This window comes from Mixophyes fleayi, chromosome 3 (assembly GCF_038048845.1).
Source record: "Mixophyes fleayi isolate aMixFle1 chromosome 3, aMixFle1.hap1, whole genome shotgun sequence".
In the NCBI taxonomy this organism is placed as follows: domain Eukaryota; kingdom Metazoa; phylum Chordata; class Amphibia; order Anura; family Limnodynastidae; genus Mixophyes; species Mixophyes fleayi.
Genome location: NC_134404.1, coordinates 282784484 through 282810352, shown reverse-complemented (window position 1 = coordinate 282810352; position 25869 = coordinate 282784484). Strand labels below are relative to the sequence as shown.

At 42.8% G+C, this 25869-nt stretch overlaps 1 protein-coding gene across 1 annotated transcript in view; it reads left to right on the top strand.

Moving 5' to 3' along the window:
• LOC142144603 (interferon-induced, double-stranded RNA-activated protein kinase-like) overlaps positions 1-25869 on the top strand; it is a 62052-nt gene that overhangs the window by 20243 nt on the left and 15940 nt on the right. The window contains exons 7-11 of the mRNA XM_075203681.1: positions 2053-2176; positions 9506-9573; positions 15884-15965; positions 16098-16165; positions 16272-16340. Coding sequence (XP_075059782.1) covers positions 2053-2176; positions 9506-9573; positions 15884-15965; positions 16098-16165; positions 16272-16340 — 411 coding nt within the window. The remainder of the gene's footprint in view (positions 1-2052; positions 2177-9505; positions 9574-15883; positions 15966-16097; positions 16166-16271; positions 16341-25869) is intronic.

Sequence of the window (25869 nt, the reverse complement as noted above, 5' to 3'; positions counted from 1 at the left end):
GAAAATGACTTTACCCCAGTCCTCTGCAGTCCAATCCCTGTACCTTTTGCAGAATATTAGTCTGTCCCTGATGTTGTTCCTGGAGAGAAGTGGCTTCTTTGCTGGACTTCTTGACACCAGGCCATCCTCCAAAAGTCTTCGCTTCACTGTGCGTGCAAATGCACTCACACCTGCCTGCTACCATTCCTGAGCAAGCTCTGCACTAGTGGTGCCCCGATGCCTCTTGCTGGATGTTCTTGGGCGCCCTGAAGCCTTCTTCACAACTATTGAACCTCTCTCCTTGAAGTTCTTGATGATCCGATAAATGGTTGATTTAGGTGCAATCTTACTAACAGCAATATTCTTGCCTGTGAAGAAGCCCTTTTTGTGCAAAGCAATGATGACTGCACGTGTTTCTTTGCAGTTAGCCGTGGTTAACAGAAGAAGAACATTGATTTCAAGCACCACAGATCTTCTGCGGCTGTAGGCTTGCTCAAATCCTTCTGTTTCTTTCTGTAATCTCAGACAGACTCGATGATGTTGAGATCAGGGCTCTGTGGGGGCCATATCATCACTTCCACGACTCCTCTTCTTTACGATGAAGATAGATCTTAATGACATAGGCTGTATGTTTGGGGTCGTTGTCCTGCTTGCAAAATAAATTTGTAGCCAATCAAACACCTCCCTAAAGGTACTGCATGATGGATAAGTACCTGCCTGTATTTCTCAGCATTGAGGGCACCATTAATCCTGACCAAATCCTCAACTCCATTTGCTTAAATGCAGCCCAAACTTACTCCACCTTGCCTCATTATTGCCAGCAAAAACTCATTATTGTACCGCTATTGAGTCACCCAATATTGATTTGATTTATATCTCTACTCTGTTCATTCACTTTGCATTTTGTTAATTGATAATAATAAACTGTTAATACTTCTATTTTTGAAAGCACCTTAATTTGCAGCATTTTTTACACACCCATCTAAAACTTTTGCACAGTAGTGTGTGTGTGTGTGTGTGTGTGTGTGTGTGTGTGTGTGTGTGTGTGTGTGGGTTGGGCACCTTAGGACGACTACCAAAATGACGACAACAGTTTCCCCGACATGAAAAGTGTGAAGCTGTCATTCACGACAGACTGGTAAGGCGGAATGTTTGAAAAACATGCTGGAAGCAGAAAATGATGTCATTTGCTGCTGGCATGTTAACTCGTCTGGATTGTTGCAGGTCTGTTTTTCGAACATTCCGCCTTACCAGTCTGTCGTGAATGGCGGCTTCACACTTTTCATGTCAAGGAAACTGTTGTCGTCGTTTTCGAATTCCCAGTAATGTCAGCTTGTGAACATGGACCAAATCTGGAATTATATGAAGATGATTTCTAAGAGAATTAATACCTTCTGAAATGCAAATTTGTTAGGAGACTACGACTGGTATTGAATAAGATGAACCGGAAACATTATAATTTTATTATATTCAATTTCACTTCATAGGGAGGTGTACAATACTTTTTGCAGCAGGAAAAAGGTTTCAGATCATGATATCTATCCTGCTGTATCTTCCAATAAAGTGGCAAGAAGCTAGTATACATAAAGACACATGTCCATTTCCAAGTATATGTCATTCTTTCAAACACATTATGTGACATCGATTCAGAGCCATCCCTGGTCCATTTACTGCCTGTCTCTGTCGATAACATGTCATCCCTTTCCCATGAGGCAGGAGGGGGGTATGTTATGGATGACACAAATACCGTCTGACCTCGCTACCTTCTAGAACTTGTTGCGTGAGAAGCATTAGACTAACGGGGGGATGCGAACCACTTACAGGTCAAATACCACCTACTCCCTCTTCAGCATTGGATGTTCTGGAATGGCAGTGAGTGACAGTAAGATGATGTATTATGGAGGGAAGCATAATGTGCCACAGGTTCGCCTTTGTTTGCCATGTAAGCAACTGGATCAAACTGATGCCTGTTGGTATGGTCAGCAGGTGACCGTATGTGTTGTCGAAATGAATAAAATGTACTTAATTCTGATAATTCAATAAACTTTAAATTAACATGTTCTTATTTTATAGATTTTTTTGCAGTGCCTTGATTGAAGATAGGAAGTTTCCTGAAGCTAAAGGAAAAAATAAGAAAGAAGCACAACACAATGCTGCACTTTTGGCATTACAAGTGCTTAAGAGAGAAAACCCTGAGGTACGTTACTTTTACCTTTCACCTATAACATACACTCTAAGGGGTAATCTTATCAAGCTGCGAGTTTCTGGTGGGTTTGATAGTGGAGATGTTGCCTATAGCAACCAATCATTTTCAGTTATCATTTATTTAGGACATTCTACAAAATGATAGCTAGAATCTTTTTGGTTGCTATAAGCAACATCTATTCAATTCTATTGAACTTCTATTCAAACCGCAGCTTGATAAATTTACCCCTAAGTGTTACCTTTTTGGTGGAACAGCCACAACTATTATGGGTCCAAAAAGAAGCATGGCCTGGATTACAACCATATGGCTAAGGTGGAGAGGGGTATTTCATGCAATTTGGAGCATGGTTGGGTGTCCCTGTTGTGTGGGATATTATTTTGACTGTATGTCTATAGAGTTTTATTATACTAAATAACTACAACGACATACTACTTTGTAATGATGATATACTCCCTAAGCAGTTTGTGACAATATAATCAGTATGTTTAAAATACAGAAATAATTGTTCCCTATTATAGTGCTGTTCAATATATCATAATGCAGTTATTGTAAACTGGGGATTACTAAACCCAAGCAAATAACACAAAAAAACAAATCCTTGACTAGTGCTGATAAATTTTATATGAATCAACATACGCATTAATTTATCAAATTAAAAATTTACTTTTGGCTAAAATATAAAAAAGATCTCGCATTAATTCATACAAATTCTTAAAGCAATATAAATATGTATCACATAATACATAGATCTTGTTATTCACATATGAATATCATATATACAACTGGCCACAGAAAGAAGAGCGCAAAGCACCAAGTACTTAAATTAACAATTTATTGAATAAAAACAATATAGAGCATATCATATATACAAAACAATATACAGAAAAATCAAAATATTCTATTACAAAAAATCTTATTAATGCGATAATAATAAATTAACTCAGAGTTAGCTCCACTGGTGTCTATAGATTTTCAAGTTGATTAAAGGTTCATGTTAAATGGCAAAAAGAGCAGTATGTATTAATGTGCGCAATGCCGCTGGTTAAAGCAATGTTAAATTCTCCTACATTCTATGTGGGACTCTGTAGAATACTATACCATAAAATGATGTTTAATCCTGCTCATTTATCGACAGTAGATATGATACTATATTGTAAAACATATCATTAAGGATTTATATCACAGCATCATTAAGTAGACAAATATAGAAATTCCTTTTAAACTTCACCACCACCTCATCCACTTAGGTGATTCTTGCCACAACTTCCTCAAATCGCTGATAAAACTGGGGGTCTTTGTTTAAATCACTCCCACTGTAGCCGTCCATCTGATTTGCTGCGGAGAAAATGTTCAAGTGCCATTCCCATCTGTTAAGTATTGAAATAATGGTCTGATACATCATTATGGATTTATCTCCTAAATATAGACATGTGTCTTTATGTATACTAGCTTATTGGACACTAAAATGCAATGTCTGTGTCTTTCCTTAACACGTTTCTCTAACTTTCATGGAAATTTCTTCAGAAGGGTAACCTTAGATGAGATACATAACCATGCACCAAAGAGATTTAGCACCAACCCTTTTCCATTTTAAGTGCCGTAAATGAGGTTGAAATATCTAAAATGTTATTGATTTAAAACAAATACATAGCAACATTATTAAGGTAGTAGCAATAGCTATTCAGACTTCATAAATAGTCACTATAAAAAACTATTTAACCTCTTTGGGGGTTTTCTTCATAATATAATTAAATATTTATTCAGGAAATTATACCAGCGATCAACCTTAATTCATTTTCTCATTCATCCTATGAGGGACACTGGAGACATTGGGGTATAGAGTGCAGTGACAGGAACTTGGTAACTTTATATTTATCAGCAAAAGCTTAAGCTCCTCCCCCAATATACTCCTGTTGGCCACTCTATACTTCAGTTTTTCATAGTGTCTACCGTTGCAGGACTTTTTTTTTTTTTTTTTTTTTTTTTAAAAAGTAATTTTTATTAGGGTTTTTTCAAAACAAAACAATAAAATTGAAACATACCAAGAGAAAGTATAAACATACTGTATACATATAAAATTCCAAAATGTTTGCACACAATAGTAAGAAAGACTTGGCTAAATTACCAAGAATCCGGTATGTTATTCATGAAAAAGAAAAATGTTGTTTGTTTTTATTTTTCAGAGGGAGGGGGGAGACGGACACTGGGAAAGGAAAGATTTTAGGGATGGGAAGGGGAACAGGGAAATATTCTACTAATCGTTTTATGCATCGGATTATAGGGAAGAGAAGCTTTAACCTGTATGGTAATATGTAGATCAAATCAAATTAGGATTTTTCTAAGACTTATAAGTGTAGTGATCTTTCTTAAACCTGACGGGGGTTCATATGAAAACACCAGAGACTTGTCAAACGGTTGTCAAGGGAGGCTCAGCATCATAGTAACTCGTCCAGGAAGACCATGTGTTTTTGAAATTTACTGGTTTGTCTTTGAGAAGAGCTGTGATGCTTTCCATCCTATAGATTGACCAGACCGATAGTGGCTGAGAGCGAGGGGGGAGAGGTGTTTTTCCATAGAGCAGCAATTAAACATTTAGAGGCATTTAATATATGATAAGTTTTTGCGTGGAGCGACTAGTGCCCGGAAGCCGTCTAGGAAGAAGTGAGTATAGGGGGGACTCGGACATTTAAACCAGTGTAATATCCTTAATGAGATTATGAATTTGTTGCCAATAAGGTCGTAATTTAGGGCAGCGCCAACCAAACGTGCAACAGGGTACCTCGCAGACCACACCCTCTCCAACAGCGGTCACTAGACGCCGGGAAGGTAGTGTGGAGACGAGAGGGGACCAAATACCATATGTAGAAAATTTTGCAAGAGTTTTCCTTTATCCTAACTGATATAGATGACTTGGCTATATTAGCTCTCACCTTTGACCATTCTTTAGGAGTCAGGGTCTCCCCGGTGTCCCTCTCCCAGGCAAGCTCATGAGGGTCTTTTTCAGGCTGGCCAAAGTTGTTAATCAGTTGATACAAATTGGAAATTAAGCCTCTAGTAGTCGGGGAACAGCGACATAAAGATTCTAAATTAGAACATCGAACCGAGGGGGGGAGGGGGGGGGGGCGCGTTTAAGGAATGATAGAGGTGCCTAAGTTGAAGATATTGATAAAAGATTTTTTGGGGCAAATGAAATCTTCTCTGTAAGTCTGAGAAAGTAGAAAAGACCCCAGCCGGGACCAGATCCCAAAATGAAGAGCAAATTATGTGCAGACCAGTAATGAAACATTTTATGATCTAACCCTGGCTCAAAGTTTTTATTGTTCCAGAGTGGGACAAGGAGAGGGTAATTAGATCGCAATTTGTAAAATCTAGTCACTTTATCCCACAATGAGAAAGAAAAACGAGCAGTTGGAAGCTGGGCTAAACGTCTAGTCCTATGCTGGGATGGTATCCATAGTAAAGAATATGGAGAATATAATTGCAATATGTCTGCCTCAAGCTGCGTCCACACTCTATACTGTGGGGGTGAGTGCCATAAGATACATTGTGACATATGTGTAGCTCTATAATACTTTATTATATTTAGGAGGCCCAGTCCTCCAGAGGATTGATGCTTAGTAAGTATTCGCATACGCACTCTAGGCTTACGCCCTGCCCATACAAATTTAGATATCATTTGCTGAAGATGGTGAACAACATGTAAGGGAACCTGAATTGGGAGTGTTTGCCACAGATAGAGTAACCTGGGTAGAACATTCATTTTAATTGAAGCCATCCTACCAATCCAGGAAATATGAAATTTCATTGAGTTAGGTCACCTCGAATTGTATTAATTTATCTAGGGAAATTAGCAGCGTATAGAGAAGAGTAATTCTTGGTTAGGTGTATTCCCAGATATTTGATCTTGTTGTGCTGCCATCGAAAATTATAGGTGGATTTAAGTGGTTGGGTGATATGCTGAGGAGTATTAAGGTCTAAAATTTTAGACTCATTGATTTTGTAGTTCGATAGGGAACTATAGAGCAATATTTCTTAGCAGGACTATTTTTTATGATCCTCCATCCTCCTCCCGTCCTTCTGGAGCCAAGGAGACTATTTCTGCTGCCACTGGTTCTCAGGGACAGGGACTTTTAGGTTTCCTCACTACTGCACCTGACATGCTAGGACTTGGACTGGTGCAGTTTCTGGTGCGCCTCCTATTTGGAAAGGATGCTGGATTCTGCTTCCACATCCAGAAGCACCAGCTTTTGGAGGTTTTCCAGTTCTGGCAAGGGTCTGGCTCGTAACTTTTCCCCTAGGGGGATTGAGAGGCTTAGGACTCTGACCTGGAGGCTTGTTTGTACACTGAAAAGGACCCCAGTAGCGTGTCGTTTGGCAGATTCTAAATATTCAGGACAGTGAAGAATCAGTGATTCCTGATAATTCCCTGTTCAAGAGGAAAAATAAGCAAACTGTTTCCCTTTCCCCTTAGTTGGAGGACCTTTTGTGTAAGGCATGGGTTAGGCCTGATCGCAAGTTTCAGGTGTCACTCCACCTCTATACACTCCCAAACACAGGCATGGCAAAATAGGAATCTCCTCCTAATGTAGCTGCTCCCATATCTCACTTGTCCAAATCCACCACTGCTGGATCTTCGCTTCAGCGGTCCCTGCATGTGGGCCTGGCAGGCGGAGTCTTTGCCCTGCACGGAAGGATGTTTTGTTTTCTGCTTCCTGCAAATACTCCTAGGCCTCAGGTCCTAATTTATGTTCCTTACGCCCCCCCCCCCCCCCCCGCCCATCCCCAGGCAAGGCGAGAAGCTAGCCTCCAGAGCTCAGACCTCCATCTCTCATTTAACATGATGGGCGGGGAACCCACCTGGTTGGAGCCGATCTCCGTTGCTTCTGGGACAGTTAGATAGATTAAACCACATACGATAATGTGAGATGGAACATTGTGGGAGTACATGATAGATCTTAGGAGGTCTTCCCCAAGATAGTTCTTCATCACTGGCCTACCCGAGAGACAAAGGCAAGCATTGCACTGTATGGGAAGCCATTCAGACGCTCCCTCTCCTTTGGAGTATTTGTCCTACTACGGGAAAGCCATAGGTGGTTGGGGTATTACTCCAATCTTTTCTTGGTGCAGAGCCTCAAATTAAGTCACTGAATGTCGACCTACGGGTTCAAGTTCAAGATGGAATTGCTGAGTACTGTAATCGGCAACATGGAGCGGGGAGAGTTTATGATATCCATGGACATCAAGGACACCTACCTGTACTTTTCAATCTGGGAGGGACACCAGTCCGTCCTGAGATTTGCTGTACAGGTCCAGCACTTCTCATTCTGGACCCTACCATTCAATATATACACATTCCATCATAATGTGCAATTCATAATTGCATAAATATTTAAAACAAGTATGGTACAAGGCAATTTTGCACATAGCACTTTATATATGTAAAAAGTATATATTTTCTAATAATGTTACTGAACTAGAAGGCGCTCCTGTTTTTTTTTATTATTTCTACAGTCCTTTCTCAGATTCGCAGTGGGGTTCACAAAAGTTGGCTGCCATCTTATTTGAATAGGACGTGCTTTTGAAGATTTTCTATGAGACTGATTACTTTTCACTTTTGACTTTGTTAGAAACACAGTGCCACATTTTATTTTTCTTTTGTTGTTGTTTATAAATATACATAGTAATGATTTACTTTTTTTCTTTCTGATTTTAAACAGATCACATACAGTACTTACAGTCATGGCCAAAAGTTTTGAGAATGACACAAATATTGGTTTACTCAAAGTTTGCTACTTCACTGTTCTTAGACCGTTTTGTCAGATGTTGCTATGGTATACAAATAAAAAATTACAAGCATTTCATAAGTGTCAAAGGACTTTACCCCAGTCCTCAGCAGTCCAATCCCTGTACCTTTTGCAGAATATCAGTCTGTCCCTGATGTTTTTTCCTGGAGAGAAGCGGCTTCTTTGCTGGCATTCTTGACACCAGGCCATCCTACAAAAGTCTTCGCCTCACTGTGCATGCAGATGCACTCACACCTGCCTACCACCATTCCTGAGCAAGCTCTGCACTGGTGGGAGTGGGCTCACTCACGATTTTGCCTTAGAACACAGCCATGAATAAAGAATGGTACCAAAACATCCTGCAAGAGCAACTTTTCCCAACCATCCAAGAACAGTTTGGTAATGAACAATGCCTTTTCCAGCATGATGGAGCACCTTGTCATAAGGCAAAAGTGATAACCAAGTGGCTCGGGGATCAAAACATCGAAATTATGGGTCCATGGTCAGGAAACTCCCTAGACCCAGGGCCGTAACTTGGGTTGTGCGACAGGGGCGACCGGCAAGGGCGCAACGCTGAAGGGGGGCGCAATATAGGAATATTTTAGGTTCATTTGGTTAAAATTGATTGCTGGGGGGGCGGCGGCATTTGTCTTTCTCGCCCCAGGCGCTAGAATTCTAAGTTACGGCTCTGCCTAGACCTTAATCCCATTGAGAACTTGTGGTCAATCCTCAGAAGTGGGTGAACAAACAAAAACCCACAAATTCTGACAAACACCAAGCATTGATTAGGCAAGAACAGGCGGCCATCAGTCAGTACGTTGCCCAGAAGTTGATTTGACAGCATGCCAGGGCGAATTGCAGAGGGCTTCAAAAAGAAGGGTCAACACTGCAAATATTGACTCTGCATAAACTTAATGTAATTGTCAATAAAAGCCTTTGACACTTATGAAATGCTTGTAATTTTACTTCAGTATACCATAGCAACACCTGACAAAAAGGTCTAAAAACACTGAAGCAGCAAACTTTGTGAAAACCAATACTTGTGTCATTCTCAAAACTTTTGGCCATGACTGTATATAGTTAATTTGTATTTGTTTTTATTCAATGTTTGTTTAATTTCACAATGTTGGCACATCATTGTAAATGTAAAAGCACGTATTACATACAAAACTATGATAAGGACCCAGCATGCAGAAACCAAAGTAGAAATATAAGCTGGTAAAATTCCTACTCTCCTACAATGGTATTCTGAGTATATACAGGCAATTACATTCTCAGCTGCTTAATGGAATAGTATGGGTTATATAATGCATAAATAAATACACAATTGAGTTAATTATTCATTAAATTAATGGTTATAATGTTTTCTTAAATAATCCACAGAATGGCAATCTCCATAAAGTTAGATGAGGCATATTTACATACCACAGCATTTGATGTAAATTTACAGCTGCATGAAACACTAAGTTTCACAATAATACACAAAGCAAAATCTCAAGCATAATATTTTTAACATATAACTTTTTGATTTACACAGCTACAGCACATCCCAGATCCAGATGATACTGGCATGGAAGAAGGAGAAAATACTTCTGACTCTGGAAGGTAATTTATTTTTTCAGTTATTAATTCATGGTTCTTTAAAAATAATGGAAAATTTTGTTTAATGGATAGGAAATATTATCATTAAATGTTATTTATTTATAAAACTTCAGACATTGGGCCTGATTCATTAATAAAAGTAAAGCAAAACAAAATGAGTAACTTTGCTCCTTTTCAAATCCATGTTGCATTGGAGGGGGATGTAAATTGAAAATATAATGGTAGATTTATAATTGGGGTAGGACATGTCCTAGATCAGGGGTCCTCAAACTTTTTAAACAGGGGGCCAGTTCACTGTCCCTCAGACCGTTGGAGGGCCGGACTATAGTAAAAACAAAAACTATGAACAAATTCCTATGCACACTGCATATATCTTATTTTGAAGTGAAGAAACAAAACGGGAACAAATACAATATTTAAAATGAAGTAAAGTTAAATCAACAAATTTACCAGTATTTCAATGAGAACTATGGGCCTGCTTTTGGCTAATGAGATGGTCAATGTCTGGTTCCATATTTGTCACTGCTAGTCGTAACAAGTGATGCAAGTGTACATCCGTTAGTCTTGATCTGGTTGGAGATTTCAAATGTTTCATTCTAGAAAAAGTCTGTTCACAGACATAAGTGCTGCCAAAGATGGTTGCCATTTTGAGTGCATGGTTCCTGAGATGAGGATATGTCTCAGAGGGGAGAGATGCATAGAAATTGTGAAGGCTGCTTGACTTGAATGCGTCTTTCAGAGAGTCACAATTCTGCAGTTCAGCCAGTTCCATTTGGTAAATTGTATCCACATTTTCAATGTCAATAGAAAATGGGTTACGGAAAAGCTGTATGTCCTGTTCATGGAGATGAAGCTCTTTAAATCTAAATTGGAACTCCTTTTGCAATTTTTCCAGTGAATCCACACATGTTTTGTTTGGGAATGCAATCAATGGTTTTTCCGCGAACAGATTTTGAGTTGTGGGGAGATGGCAGAAGTTTTCCTCCTTCACTTGTTTGATGAGGAGGCCTAATTTTACTTCAAATGCTTTGACATGTGATTGCATATCACAGATGAGCTTCCCCTTTCCTTGAAGTTGCATATTGAAATTGTTGAGTAGCTCTGTTACATCTGTCAGAAAGGCAAGGTGCCATTTCCATTCTGCATCATTGAGCTCTGGTACTTCTTTGTTTTTTGAAAGCAGAAAAGTTGTAATCTGTGGAAGTAAGTCATAGAAACGTTTCAAAACTCTCCCTCGACTCAGCCAACGGACTTCTGTGTGATACAGAACATCTTCATAGTCAACATTTAGCTCAGACAGAAATTCCTGAAATTGTCTGTGGTTTAGTGCATGAGCTCTAATGAAGTTAACACAAGATACCACAATTTTCATAACAAAGTCCCACTTCAGTGATTTACTACACAGCGCTTGTTGGTGGATGAGGCAGTGTATGGCTATTGGATGAGAATGGTTATGTTTGTCCATCTCTTGGTTAATGCGAGCAATTACTCCTTTCTTAGACCCCACCATGCTAGGAGCACCATCAGTTGTCACGCTGGCTAGTTTAGCCCAGTCCAGCCCCAAACCATTCATAGTTTGGCAAACCTTTTCATAGATATCCTGTAGTTGTTCCTTTGATGCTTTGCAGTGCAGCAAGCTCTTCTGTGACTTCAAAATAATCATTCGTCCCACGAATAAAAATTAGAAGTTGTGCAGAATCACGAACATCATTGCTTTCGTCGAGTGCCAAGGAAAAATATGAAAGTTTTTTTGTGGAGTTTTGCAAATGCTGATGCAAATTGTCTCCCATTTCTTCAATCCTCCGTGTAATTGTAGGTCCTGAAAGACTCACTGTACTAAATAAATCGGCCTTCTCTGGACACATCTCTTTGGCAACAGAAAGAAGACATTCTTTAACAAATTCTCCCTCCACGAATGGTCTGCCAGTGCGTGCTATTAGCTTGGCAACTTGAAAACTTGCTCGCAGTGATGAAATATTTAGCTGCTTCTGCTTCACAAAAGTATTTTGCTGAGTTGTCAGTGTATTTTTCAGTTTTAATATTTTATCTTTTCTCACTTCTCCAACCAAACAATCATATTTATCTTTATGTTGAGTTTCATAGTGTCGACGCAAATTATATTCTTTGAACACAGACACCATATTCTGGCATATCAGACATACAGCTCTTTCCTTGTACTGCATGAAAAAGTAATGATAAGTCCACTGTTCTTTGAATATCCTACACTCCGAGTCAATTTTTCTTTTTCTTGACATCATTGTTTCCTAGGGATTCCAAATTGCTATTAGTAAAATACCTATATATATATATATATATATATATATATATATATATATATATATATATATATATATATATACAGCGCTACAAAAACAATATACCAGCAATAACTTTGCCCACACAGAGACATACAGACTGCAATGCCCATCATTGCAGTCTGATTGGTGAAACTCCGCTTTTACCTCAGGCTCACACTGAGGTAATAATGCTCCCAACTTCCTCCAAGCTGCCTCTGCGCTGTGATGCCTCCGTTTCCCGCACTCTCTCTCCCGCTCTTCGCGCTCCCGCTTCTGACCTTCACTGCCCACAAGTCACCGCTCAGGCGGCCCTCCCAAATGCCCTGGCTTCCTCTGAATCCTGGGAGATGAGAGTTGTAGTCCGGCTGCGCTGTTCGGTTCCTCTCACCGCCTGAAGCTAGATTGCAGCCGGACAACAATTCTCATGATCCAGTGCTTCAGCCGGCCAGCCAATCGGTAGCGGCCGCCGCTCCCTCTTCCACCAAGGACCGTCCTTCTCATGTAAAAAAAATGACAGACAGGCAGCGGCGACATAAACACCCGGCGGGCCATATAAATGTCCTCAGCGGGCCGCATGTGGCCCGCGGGCCGTAGTTTGAGGACCCCTGTCCTAGATCAACTTTAAATTTCAGTGTACAAATAAGATATCAAGTATTTTTGTGTGCTACATGAAAAAACAGACAGTATTTAACTTATGTGCAAAATAAAAAACTAATTTGCACCCCTTGCATTGTAACATGGTTTTGTCCAGAAGAAAACTTACTTATTTAATTTGCCTTCCTTTCCTTAATGAATCAGGCCCATTATGTCCTTTCTTCTGACATTTTCACCGTCAACTTCAGTGGATATCAATCCACTGGTGCAAATTACTTTTATTATTTAGACAAAAGGTCAAATGTAAAAAAAATCCAATAAATCTCTTTGGGTCTGCAGAAATGTTATAAATGTGCCATTGCTGCAAACACAATCCATGCCATTTGTCCTTACTGCACCCATCACTAACCATCTGCTTCATTTAAATCTTTCCTACCAGCTTGGCACGTGAATGTGTTAAAACCTTGTCTTCCCTTTCTTTTAAACACATGACATGAATATTGAATAATCCCGGAATATTTGAATGCAAATTAATGCTCCCTTTTATAAGAAAAACATAGCATAGTGTTACCAGCCGCGGCGGTGTCCATAGCGGCCGTGGCTCGCTCTCCTCTGTGCCTGGCGTCCCGGCCGTCTCCTTGACGATCAGGACGTCACTTCCGGTTTCCGGCCCTACCGTTGTTAGGGCAACGGCCATATGCCGATGTTCAGAGTGCCGCGTCCTGACAATACAGGGGAGCCGGGCGCGTGCGCATTAATTAGTAAAGCCTGCGGGCTAATTAGGGTTTATTAGTTTATTTAACTAGCATCTGGGGGGCCTAATCATGTGATCCTCCTCTTTGGTCCTGATTGGCTACATTTAGTATTTAAGACAGGGAAGGCTTAGCCTCCCTGCCGCTTATAACGTTTCCAGTCTTGTGCTGTGCTGACCTGCTGTTGGATTTCTGTTTGCCTGATCTACTGTTGTGACCCTTGCCTGTACGTTGGACCTTGTCTGTTGCCCTGACCTTTCGGCTTGTATTCTGGACTTCGCTGTTTCGCCTGTGACCCTGACCTCTGCTTGGATATCGGTTTTAAAGGTTTGCTTCGGACCCCTGACCTCGGCCTGCCACTGACTACCCGCTCCAGTCTGGGCTAGTGCCCCCGGTTCCATCTGCGCTACGGCCATCTTTGATGAGCTTTTACTACTCTGAGCGTAAAACCTAGGGGCATCTGAGTACTTGTGAGCACATAAAGCTCTACGGGAAAGGCGGCTGCTAAAGGTGAAGATCTCTACTCTAACTGTTCTGAAAGCTCATCTTTGTGGTCGTGGACCCTAACACATAGAACTCAAACACTGACAAAGTTTCAGTATCAAAATTCACACTTATCAGATGGATCTGCTTTTATTATTATTATTATTATTATTATTATTATTATTATTATTATTATTATTATTATTACGAACATGCTCCCAGCTGCCGTGAATTTGGGGTGTTTGCTGTATGAGGTCACACACGATTCCAGCCCGCAGTCTCTCTACCTATCACACAGGTTATAGACCTACTGAATCGCCCCCAAACAGCGCTCACACCCCCACACACTTCAGGTTTGCCACCACCTATTGAATACGGGCAATAGGACTCCAATATACTGGCACACAAGTTTCTAGCTGCTCATTCACTCTCTCAATACCCCAATAATACGTTTTCTTTATTGAGTTTTGGAAAAACAATCGCCAAATAAAATCAACAAATAAAGAAAGAACAAGAGAATCTTTTAAAGAATGGCATATTGAGTCTACACTCAAATTATTTGGTAAACCTCAAACATTAATACAATACACTAAAACACATGAGGTGGAAAATATAATTGTTTGCATTCTCCAGTGATGGAACTGATTCTTACATCCAGACAGAAAACTACAACTACACAAATTTAGTCAAGCTAAACCACTTAATTGTACAAAAACAAATAAACTCAACATAATTAAAATAACAGAACAACAAGGTGTGAGTAGGGGAGGGGAGAGAAATGGGAAGGGTAGGTATGGTATATATGTCCCAGTCTCTAATTAAAGCAGCCAAGGGGATTAGCATAAAACAATGAATTAGGATGTCATTATTACTTCAAGCTTTCATTAAGGCAATTACGTACATATTGAGGTATATTTCAATGTGTCTTTAAATTTTCAGCTGAGGATAATATAAGATCGTCCACATTCATATAAAATTCCAACCTAGCAAACCAGTCTTTTAACGTTTGAAGTGAAGGATATCTCCCATAAAACTTTTGCTGCACATTTTTGGTGTCTTAACAAAGATTTTTTTTTTACTTGGCTATTGGTGTGTTTATCATGTTGAGAAGCCAGAATCATGAACTACCTGGGACATTTCCCAAAATTTCTTTTGAAGTGGTAATTGTCCCTTCCCAAAAAAGGAAGAATCTTGGGGCTATCCCACCAAATGTGGAAGGGTGTCCCCACGGCCTTGTTACGCCTCCGGTAAGTGTTAGAAATGCCCGAATCTAGCTGGTTAGGATTTTATATTGGGGTCGCTATTGCCGCTGTACTTACAGAACAAGCTTGAGTCATCTGATATATGTTAAGCCAGCTATAATCTCTAATTTGATTACTCAAATATCTTTCCCAGTCCCTTGTGAATTTTGGTATGCAGCAGAAATGATTCTCTATTAGAAATTTGCATATAGTGGAAAGTAAGTGAGAGGGGCAAGTGGGTATCAGAAACATCAATTCAAATATTGTTATTTCTCCGCCTGTCTCCCTTTGGGTTTCTGCTGTGTTCAGAAAGTGTTTTATCTGCAATGATTTCTGAGTTAGGTAATTTCCATGTGACTTGTATGTCTCCAAATGAAGACACCCAGGGAACTCACCAGCTGGCTGACACGCATGATTACCTATTGAAACCATAACATATTATTATAATTTATATAGTGCCACCAATTTTCAAAGCGCTGTACAGGAAATATATGCCATTCATATCAGTCTCTGCCTCAGTGGAGCTTACAGTCTAAATTCCCTACGACATGCACACAAAACACAGACACACACACTAGGGTTAATTTTATCAGCAGCCAATTGACTTACCAGTATGTATTATTGGCAGTGGTGTGTTATTGCCATATGTCTAAAAGAAATATATAAAAGAAATGTTGGGTAACTGCAATTTATGGCCATTGACTCTGGTCATGCAGCATAGTAGGGGGCATTTATGAAAATGTTGTCATAACCATTGCAACCAATCAGTTTGTTGCTTTTGTTTTCTAAACTGCTTTAGAAAATTGTTAGAATTGGATGCTGTTGACAGTATCACCATTTTACTGTGCATCATAAATGACCACCGTATGTCTCGTCTAGGGAAAAAGTAAAACATTAAATGATGCATTTTGATACTTGAATGCTAACACATTTTAATGTTTTGTAGCTCTAGTAACATTTCTTCAAACAAACAAAGTCCAGAAAGTACACAATCGGAAAGTGCACAATCGGAATCAAGTGATTCACAGGTACTGTTAACTTTGCTTGCATGTAATGAAACATGTCTGAGTGTGTTTATAAAATGTTTAAGAAAAAACAAATGTTCTCATTTGTTGATTATACCTCTTGATTATTTTAATAACTTGTTTTATTTTTCTTAGATAACATTTCGCTCTTCAGTTAATGGAACCCCAATTGGAACCCCAATTGCACCAAGCAAACCACAAAGGTAGGCTTCTTTTTTATCCGTTCTCTTTTCAGAATGTATTTAGTTAAAAAGCAATAAGCTATTACTATTTTTTTACTTATATTTTATACATACATTTTGTTTGTAGACGAATTGAATTAGCAGCTAATTTCTCGAACTGTGTGAAAGCAAGTGATGTGCCCACGGAAGATGAAAAGTAAGTTCTTGCAATATCACAATCCTCTGAGTTTTAAAAAGAGTAGTACACAACTATATTCTGAACATTCTTACATTAAAATCAAGATTAATTTTGCTACCCCATTTTTTTCATGTGACAAGTTTCTTGGGATTTCTCTCCAGCTGCCGAATTCTGGCCAGCTCAACAGATATATGCATTGGTAACACACAAGCCATCTAGGTTTCGTGTTTAAATTTTTTTTTTCTTTGTGGATACTGCAATCATTTGGTTGATAGTTGTTTTATGAAAGTATATCTCACCTTGCTGGATGTCAGAACATAGGTAGCAGAAGAGGAATTTAAATTGTACTTGTCCTGCTGTAGATTTAAATATTTATTCTGCTGTGTCCAGAAGCTGCACCTCTCATGTCACTATACTGAACAATGTAACGTAATGATTTTTTTCTCTCAATTGTCATTGCTTATTTGCCTTAGTCTCCTGCATCTTATTCTCCCATCCCACAATATTTATCAAATCGTGTTCCTACTACTTTTCTTACTATCTTTCAATGGCATTATCCTTAGAGCTATAACCTCCTTTATCCCCCTCCCCGGCATCGCACCCCTTTATCCGTCTTGTCCTCTTCACTACTCCACTCCCCTCTTAATTAACACTTATGAACTTCTTTCCTGTCTTCATTCCCTCACTATAAATATCCTCATTGCCATAAAATAATACCTTTTTAAAAATTACAATCATCTTATCTCTCCTTCTGTTTATAGCCGGTGATGTATCACAAAATCCAGGTCCCTCCACATCTCCCATACATGTTTTTTCTGATTATACACATTAGAGAAACCCAACAAACCTCAATTGTGAAACCTGTCTCCCATCACTTTCAAAATGCTTTAAATGTGCCCAATTGAATGCATACTGTGTTTGTAAAAAATACTCATCTCCATCCATGACCTCTTCCTCTCAAATAACCTCAGTCTTCTGGCAATAATACAAATATAGCTCACAAAATTATACGCTGTCTCACATGTATCCTTTTCACAAAGTGTTCTCTACTTCACCCACACCCCCAGGCATGGAAATAATCAATTACTCCTATTCTGATAAACACAATTCTGACCCACACGCTCTCTCAGATTACTGATACCAATGCTTCTTCAGAGGTCTGTCAGCACTCGTTTTACACAATTTCATTTCTTCACACATCCTATTGGATCCTCTCCAGTCAGGCTTTTCTTCCTAACACTCCAATGAGACTGCACTGACTAAGATGGTCGTTGATTTGATCACTTCAAAATCTAAAGGCCACCTCTCTCTTTGCGAAATTTAACACTGTTGACCATTTGCTTCTCATGCAAAAACTACATTCCCTAGGTCTTCCATACACTCTCCTATACTGGGTATCATGCTACTTAATTCTACTTCATTAATCAGTTTGGTTTTTCAGTGTTCTTTTCTCTGGATCAATCTCCCCGCTTCATCTGGAGCACCACAAGACTCGGTCCGAGATCCTCTGATCTTCTTGATCAATATCACTTTTCTTGTAAAACTAGTAAGCTCCCTTTGATTTCATTATCATCTCTGTGCAGATGATACCCAAATTTATTTATCCTCTGCAGTTGTGTGTGCCATCATTACTGTCCTCTCATCACCTTAAACTAAATATTGTAAAACACACTGAGCTAATATTCTTCCCGACAACCAACAAAACTATCTATATGACATCTCGACTGCTGTTGACAATATGACAATAAACCTACCCCTCAATCCCACTGCCTTAAGTACTTTTGACTTGTTCTTTCTTCCCCTCATCCAATCTGTATCCAAATCCTATTAAATTCTGTGACAGGATGGACCACCTATGCCACCCTGCTGTTGCTGCTGGGAACCGGCTGGGTTTTTTTTGCCACCGTTCCCTTTTGTTATTCCAAATGCACCCTCTAACCGCTGAAGGAGGGGCTTACAAATGCTGCCATCACTGGACTCCTTACCGCGGTATCCAGAACCGGGTTTCTTCTGGGTAACTGACGCTGCGAGTGTACCCCGTTACTGGTGTACCTGGGCTGGTACTCCTGACCTCTTCCTATGGATCAGGGTTGCTGTGGATGGATCTCCCCTGGCCTATTACACTGGCCAGAGCTGCTGGGTAGTGGGAAGAGCGGTGGTACTGGATGCTGGGTCCAAATCTCAGAAAGAGCAGAGAAAGGATTGGATTTTGGGTCTAATCTGTAGGTCACAGGGATAGAGAAGTTTCCAAGCAGGTCTTTGAAGCAAGTGATGTTTATTTGCTCACCTGGTTGAAGGTACCGGGGAGCAGGTCAGATGGAACAAGAAGAACAATTTTCAATACAAGACATTGCTTTTTATACAGATTTGAACACAGCCTCACAGGGTAAACCAGCCCCTTTGAGGTCTGAGCTATTTTTAGAATCGGGATGCAATTTGTTTACCCAATCATGGATTTACATGCAATGCAGAGCTAACAATATTTACACTTATCTGTGATATCCTAAAACTTGCTGTGATTTCCTGCATCTTGTTTTGGATGCAGAAAATCTAGTAGCACATCTAATTAAACCTTTCTGTGCCTTCAGGTGCTGGACCCTCACACATCAGAAGGTCTAATTAACATGAGATTTACATGGATCCTTTTCTCAGACAGCTGCAGAATGCACTTTCCCAAAGAAAGTCACAAAACCCCAAACAAGTCATTTCCCTACTCAGAGATACACAAAAGACTTCCTCAACAAAGGCTTATTTCATCAGATATATACTTAATAAATAATGCATGTCCTCTAGCAAAGTTAAAACAAACAAATTTCTTCCCCTGGTCTCAGAAATAAAGATATCTCCTTTACCAACATACACACAATATAAAAAATAAGTACATTTGCAATTATATAAATAAGCGCCCTGTGCTATTTCCTTTAAATACATGTATACCATAAGTTATTTATAAGTGATCCGGTCACACATACATTTAAGAAACATTTCCAAATTATGCATGTATCCTACACAAGGAAATGTAAAATTTTAATTAATGCACTCATTATTTCTCACTCATCCTATCTGGGGGACACTGCTACCATGGGGTTATATGTGGGGAGCCTGGGATTTGGCACTTAAGAAGTTAATACATTTGTTTATACTTGCTGACTGAACTCGTCCTCTCTGCAACCCTTCCTGGCCTCAGTGTATTTTAAGTGCCCAAGGAGTTGGGCTTGCTATGGCTGCTCTGCAGCTATATTTTGCTGATATTAGATTTATTTTATTTTCTCTTTTCTTAAACTTAGAAATAAGCACTTACTAGGTAAGTAGTGGAAAGTATACCATTACCGGGTGCCAGCTTCCACAGGAGGCGCACAGGATGCGTTCTAAAGAAATGGCTTTTGCAGTTACAAGCGGTGTCAACGGTTTTCTATAAGACCGCTGTCGCTCAGAACCGTGCTAGATGACCCGCGCTGCCATTAGGCAGAGAGCGCCGACCACTAACAATGCGCACGGCCATTACCGATTCGGATCATGCCATTCCCCCGCAGAGGCAGAGGGGGGACTGGGGATCACGATTTTGGCCACAGAGGAGAATTGGAGCAGGAGGCTGATGCGGGTTTACTATAGAAGCACTGCAGAACAGCCGGTTTTGACAAATACCGCTGTAGAAGGGGGAGAGTCCCATATAGGGGTTATTTCCCATTCCCCCCCCCCCCCCCATCTGCTACGACGCAACGGTATATTCCTGAAGCGGGAACTGCAGACATGACTACAGGCTCCTCTCCTCTATGGCGCGATGGTCCTTAGCTATCAGCAGCTAATTACTTCATGAATTTTTTTGCATGGATATATATGATATATATCATCATCATCACCATTTATTTATATAGTGCCACTGATTCCTCAGCGCTGTACAGAGAACTCATTCACATCAGTCCCTGCCCCATTGGAGCTTACAGTCTAAATTCCCTAACATACACACACACACACACACACACACACACACACACACACACACACACACACAGACAGACTAGGGTCAATTTTGATAGCAGCCAATTAACATACTAGTATGTTTTTGGAGTGTGGGAGGAAACCGGAGCACCCGGAGGAAACCCACGCAAACACAGGGAGAACATACAAACTCCACACAGATAAGGCCATGGTCGAGAATTGAACTAATGACCCCAACGCTGCTCCGTTTTCATATAGATGAATATTGTATTATACAGTTTATATACATTTTGCTGTGTATAGGTATATGAGATGCTCTGTTTATTTAGTGACATATTGTACTACACAATTTATATACAAAATTTTGCTGTGTGCAAAAATCCTGTCTAGATTTATCCGAAAATAGAAGTATACCCTGAACAGGTGACACATACTTCTCTCTTTTCATATTGCGATACTGTTTTGGCTGAGAGCTAAAGAAAAACAGGTATCCTCTAAATTAAATCATCCTGCACCTTTATAACTGTGTTGCCTGCTAAGGTATTTAAAATACAAGGAACTGGCCAGTACCGCAGTTACCTGGCTTCCGAACCAATCGCTGCTATAGAGCTCCTGGGTAAAATGATTTACTGATCATAATGTAAATATTAGTCTCCTGATGTGGACTAAGGACCCATGGCCAATAGTGCAGACTAGGGGGGCTTACCCGTGGGAGTAAATCCAGGGTAGTACGCCCCCCCAAATGTGTGTGTGTGCATATATCTATATATTTTAATTTATAATCAGTGTGCGCAATTGAGCGGACACAGTCAGTAGCTACATATGTTCAGCTACTTGTGGCCCGGCGGAGATATAAGCTAGTGCCGGGGCCCGTACCATTACTGTACTTCACTCCAAGGAGGACAGGTACCGGTCCCAAAATTAGATGTGGACCTGGGCCTGCTTGGTCACATAACAGCGGGGGTCCTCCCAGGAGAACCCCATCGCTCTGTGATAGGGGAAGGCCTTAAGCCGGTTGACCTGGTTCCTGGTCAACACTGACACCACACTAACTCCATGAAAGTAAGTGTCAGAGGTCCCCTTGGGCCTGTCCCTGAAGAGAAGTATGAATGATTCTGGTACAAATGCCTGTGGATCTAGTTTTGGCAGGCCACCAAGCCTAGGATCTTTCTAGGTTGCAGAGGGGATGAGTTCAGTCAGCAAGTATAAATATATTAAAAAAATTACGCACAAGGCTCATAACACTGTGACCCTTATCCCCTGCACCGTTGAAGTATTGTACCACTGAGATCCGGTGCTAACAGCAGACATATCTAAGGCTTCACATAAACACATTCTGGCCCTGACTCATTGCTGGGTCATCAGGGCAGTGAAGATGTAGGCTGACAAGTGGGCAGCGCAGGTATCTGGCATTGGGGGAAATGCTGCTCCCTAGGGCTTCGAACTGTCAGAGTTTTGGGGTGACGCAGAACGCAACCTCATTTTTTTTATCTGTCTGTAAATGGTTGAGGGCCACAAGACCAGAAACTGACATCCATTAAATAGTACCCCAAAGGAGAGAGTACCCCCCTCCCGATGGAGATTCTGATCAAACTCTCTCAGAAAAAGAATTTGCTGTCCGGCCCCTCCAGGGTGGTTGATCTGACAAAGGATCAGTAGTCCACACACTCTCCTTACTAGCCCTCATCTTGTATCTTCTCGAACCATGGGTTAAGATATACTGGGGTCTAAGTTCTTTCATTGTTATCTGCTACGCCCTTATCCGGGAGCAGTATAGGAACAGGACTGGTAGTACTAGGAGAAGGTAGAAGAGCTTGCTCTGGCTATCCCAGGCTCTAAACTGGTATGGTAGTACTCCCAGTACCGGTACTCCACTTCTTAGAATGGGTTACTTCCAAGCGTGGTCTGTACCAGTAGGTGAGAAGGGCATGAACCACATGAGTACCATGCTCCCAGAATTTGGAGAGATGCCTTCAACATTACAACTCCATCTGGATGGCTTTTTGACCTCTTCCCCGTTTACATCAGGGCCCTCGCTTCTCAAGTCTGACCTTTCATGTGAGCAAGGCCAAATCTTACAGAGACCATGGCGGTGGTAGCCGCCTATCTGCGCCTCGGCTGGTCCTTGTCAGCACTGAATTTCTTTATTAAGGCAGGTTCAACCTGCATGCCATAACAGCTTCCTACCTGGGCTTCACGATATTGTCTACAGGAGTGATGGTTCTATCTCCCTCCATTCCACTTGGTTCCATCACCGAGAATATTCTTCGGTAAATCGGTTTGGATACGCAGGGCCACGGTCTTCAGCCAGAGTGTGTTCTGGGGGACAGGCTGGGTTCTCCGCATTGTTCTCAAATGCTTCACAAGCAGAAGGTTACTTAGGGAATGGTCTCCTACTTTGTGATTTACCCTGAAGGGAGGTTGCATCCTACTCTTTCCGGGGGATTGGGTAAGCAAAGTGTCGGTTTTCACTCTCATCCGAGGATTCCAGATGCTAAGATTTCAAAGTCATGTCAAGAGGAGGCCCTTCTTGACAGGCAGGGCCTCTGCCCTAGACACTTGGTACAGGGTGACACTGATGCTGGCCTATGGGTTGGAGAGAGTGTTCTTCGTCTAAGGGGTGGGGCTTCATATTTGACTTAAGAAACCTGATCTTGAGAGGGTTCTACAGACATGGGTTGGACCAAAGGGGTCAAGTTCATGCCCCAGGGGGAGGGATCGGTAATTTTTCTGGAATTCCAGTCCTCCCTTGGTCTGAATATGCCAGCGTCATGACATACATCTACAGAGTGGGCAGGACCAGGAATGCATGAGGGCGTTCAATTACCGCTTAGTCCAGTGGTTCCCAAACTTTTGCAGTTCGCGGCACCCTTAGAGACTGCATAATTTTTTTAAGGCACCCCTCCAAAATAATTACCGAGCAGTCCTGTTTTAGAAGTAGTTGGGTCAAAAAATTGTATCTAAGTATTTAGGTCAGGACAGAAATGCTTGTTTAGTTGTATGCAAAAATGCCCCCTCTGCATCCAGACACTCTGCCCCCACTGCATCCAGACACTCTGCCCTCTCTCACGCTGCCCCCTCTCACGCTGTCCCCCCTCCTCTGTCACGCTGTCCCCCTCCTCTGTCACGCTGTCATGCTGTCCCCCTCCTCTGCCCTCTGTCACGTTGTCCCAGCTCCTCTGCCCTCTGTCACACTGTCCCAGCTCCTCTGCCCTCTGTCCCCCTCCTCTGACCTCTGTCACGCTGTCCCAGCTCCTCTGCCCTCTCACGCTGTCCCCCTCCTCTGCCCTCTCACGCTGTCCCCCTCCTCTGCCCTCTCACGCTGTCCCCCTCCTCTGCCCTCTGTCAAGCTGTCCCAGCTCCTCTGCCCTCTGTTTCCCTCCTCTGCCCTCTGTCACGCTGTCCCAGCTCCTCTGTGCCCCTCCTGTCACGCTGTCACTCTCCTCTTTCCCTCTCCTGTCACGCTGTCCCTCTCCTCTGTCCCCCTCCTGTCACGCTGTCCCTCTCCTCTGTCCCCCTCCTGTCACGCCGTCCCTCTCCTCTGTCCCCCTCCTGTCACGCTGTCCTTCTCCTCTGTCCCCCTCCTGTCACGCTGTCACTCTCTTCTGTCCCCCTCCTGTCACGCTGTCACTCTCTTCTGTCCCCCTCCTGTCACGCTGTCCTTCTCTGTCCCTCTGCTGTCACGCTGTCACTCTCCTCTGTCCCTCTGCTGTCACGCTGTCACTCTCCTCTGTCCCTCTGCTGTCACGCTGTCACTCTCCTCTGTCCCTCTCCTGTCACGCTGTCACTCTCCTCTGTCCCCCTCCTGCCACGCTGTCACTCTCCTCTGTCCCCCTCCTGTCACGCTGTCCTTCTCCTCTGTCCCCCTCCTGTCACGCTGTCCTTCTCCTCTGTCCCCCTCCTGTCATGCTGTCCTTCTCCTCTGTATCCCTCCTGTCACGCTGTCCTTCTCCTCTGTCCCCCTCCTGTCACGCTGTCACTCTCCTCTGTCCCCCTCCTGTCACTCTCCTCTGTCCCCCTCCTGTCACTCTCCTCTGTCCCCCTCCTGTCACTCTCCTCTGTCCCCCTCCTGTCACTCTCCTCTGTCCCTCTCCTGTCACTCTCCTCTGTCCCTCTCCTGTCACTCTCCTCTGTCCCTCTCCTGTCACTCTCCTCTGTCCCTCTCCTGTCACTCTCCTCTGTCCCTCTCCTGTCACTCTCCTCTGTCCCCCTCCTGTCACGCTGTCCCTCTCCTCTGTCCCCCTCCTGTCACGCTGTCACTCTCCTCTGTCCCCCTCCTGTCACGCTGTCCCTCTCCTCTGTCCCCCTCCTGTCACGCTGTCACTCTCCTCTGTCCCCCTCCTGTCACGCTGTCACTCTCCTCTGTCCCCCTCCTGTCATGTTGTCCTTCTCCTCTGTCCCTCTCCTGTCACGCTGTCCTTCTCCTCTGTCCCCCTCCTGTCACGCTGTCCTTCTCCTCTGTCCCCCTCCTGTCACGCTGTCCCTCTCCTCTGTCCCCCTCCTGTCACGCTGTCACTCTCCTCTGTCCCCCTCCTGTCACGCTGTCCCTCTCCTCTGTCCCTCTCCTGTCCTTCTCCTCTGTCCCTCTCCTGTCACTCTCCTCTGTCCCTCTCCTGTCACTCTCCTCTGTCCCCCTCCTGTCACGCTGTCACTCTCCTCTGTCCTCCTCCTGTCACGCTGTCCTTCTCCTCTGTCCCTCTACTGTCACGCTGTCCTTCTCCTCTGTCCCCCTCCTGTCACTCTCCTCTGTCCCCCTCCTGTCACGTTGTCCTTCTCCTCTGTCCCTCTCCTGTCACGCTGTCCTTCTCCTCTGTCCCCCTCCTGTCACGCTGTCCTTCTCCTCTGTCCCCCTCCTGTCACGCTGTCACTCTCCTCTGTCCCCCTCCTGTCATGCTGTCACTCTTCTCTGTCCCCCTCCTGTCACGCTGTCACTCTTCTCTGTCCCCCTCCTGTCACGCTGTCACTCTTCTCTGTCCCCCTCCTGTCACGCTGTCACTCTCCTCTGTCCCCCTCCTGTCACGCTGTCACTCTCCTCTGTCCCCCTCCTGTCACGCTGTCCTTTTCCTCTGTCCCTCTCCTGTCACTCTCCTCTGTCCCTCTCCTGTCATGCTGTCCTTCTCCTCTGTCCCTCTCCTGTCACTCTCCTCTGTCCCCCTCCTGTCACGCTGTCACTCTCCTCTGTCCCCCTCCTGTCACGCTGTCACTCTCCTCTGTCCCCCTCCTGTCACGCTGTCACTCTCCTCTGTCCCCCTCCTGTCACGCTGTCACTCTCCTCTGTCCCCCTCCTGTCACGCTGTCACTCTCCTCTGTCCCCCTCCTGTCACGCTGTCACTCTCCTCTGTCCCCCTCCTGTCACGCTGTCACTCTCCTCTGTCCCTCTCCTGTCACGCTGTCACTCTCCTCTGTCCCCCTCCTGTCACGCTGTCACTCTCCTCTGTCCCCCTCCTGTCACGCTGTCACTCTCCTCTGTCCCCCTCCTGTCACGCTGTCACTCTCCTCTGTCCCCCTCCTGTCACGCTGTCACTCTCCTCTGTCCCCCTCCTGTCACGCTGTCACTCTTCTCTGTCCCCCTCCTGTCACGCTGTCCTTCTCCTCTGTCCCTCTCCTG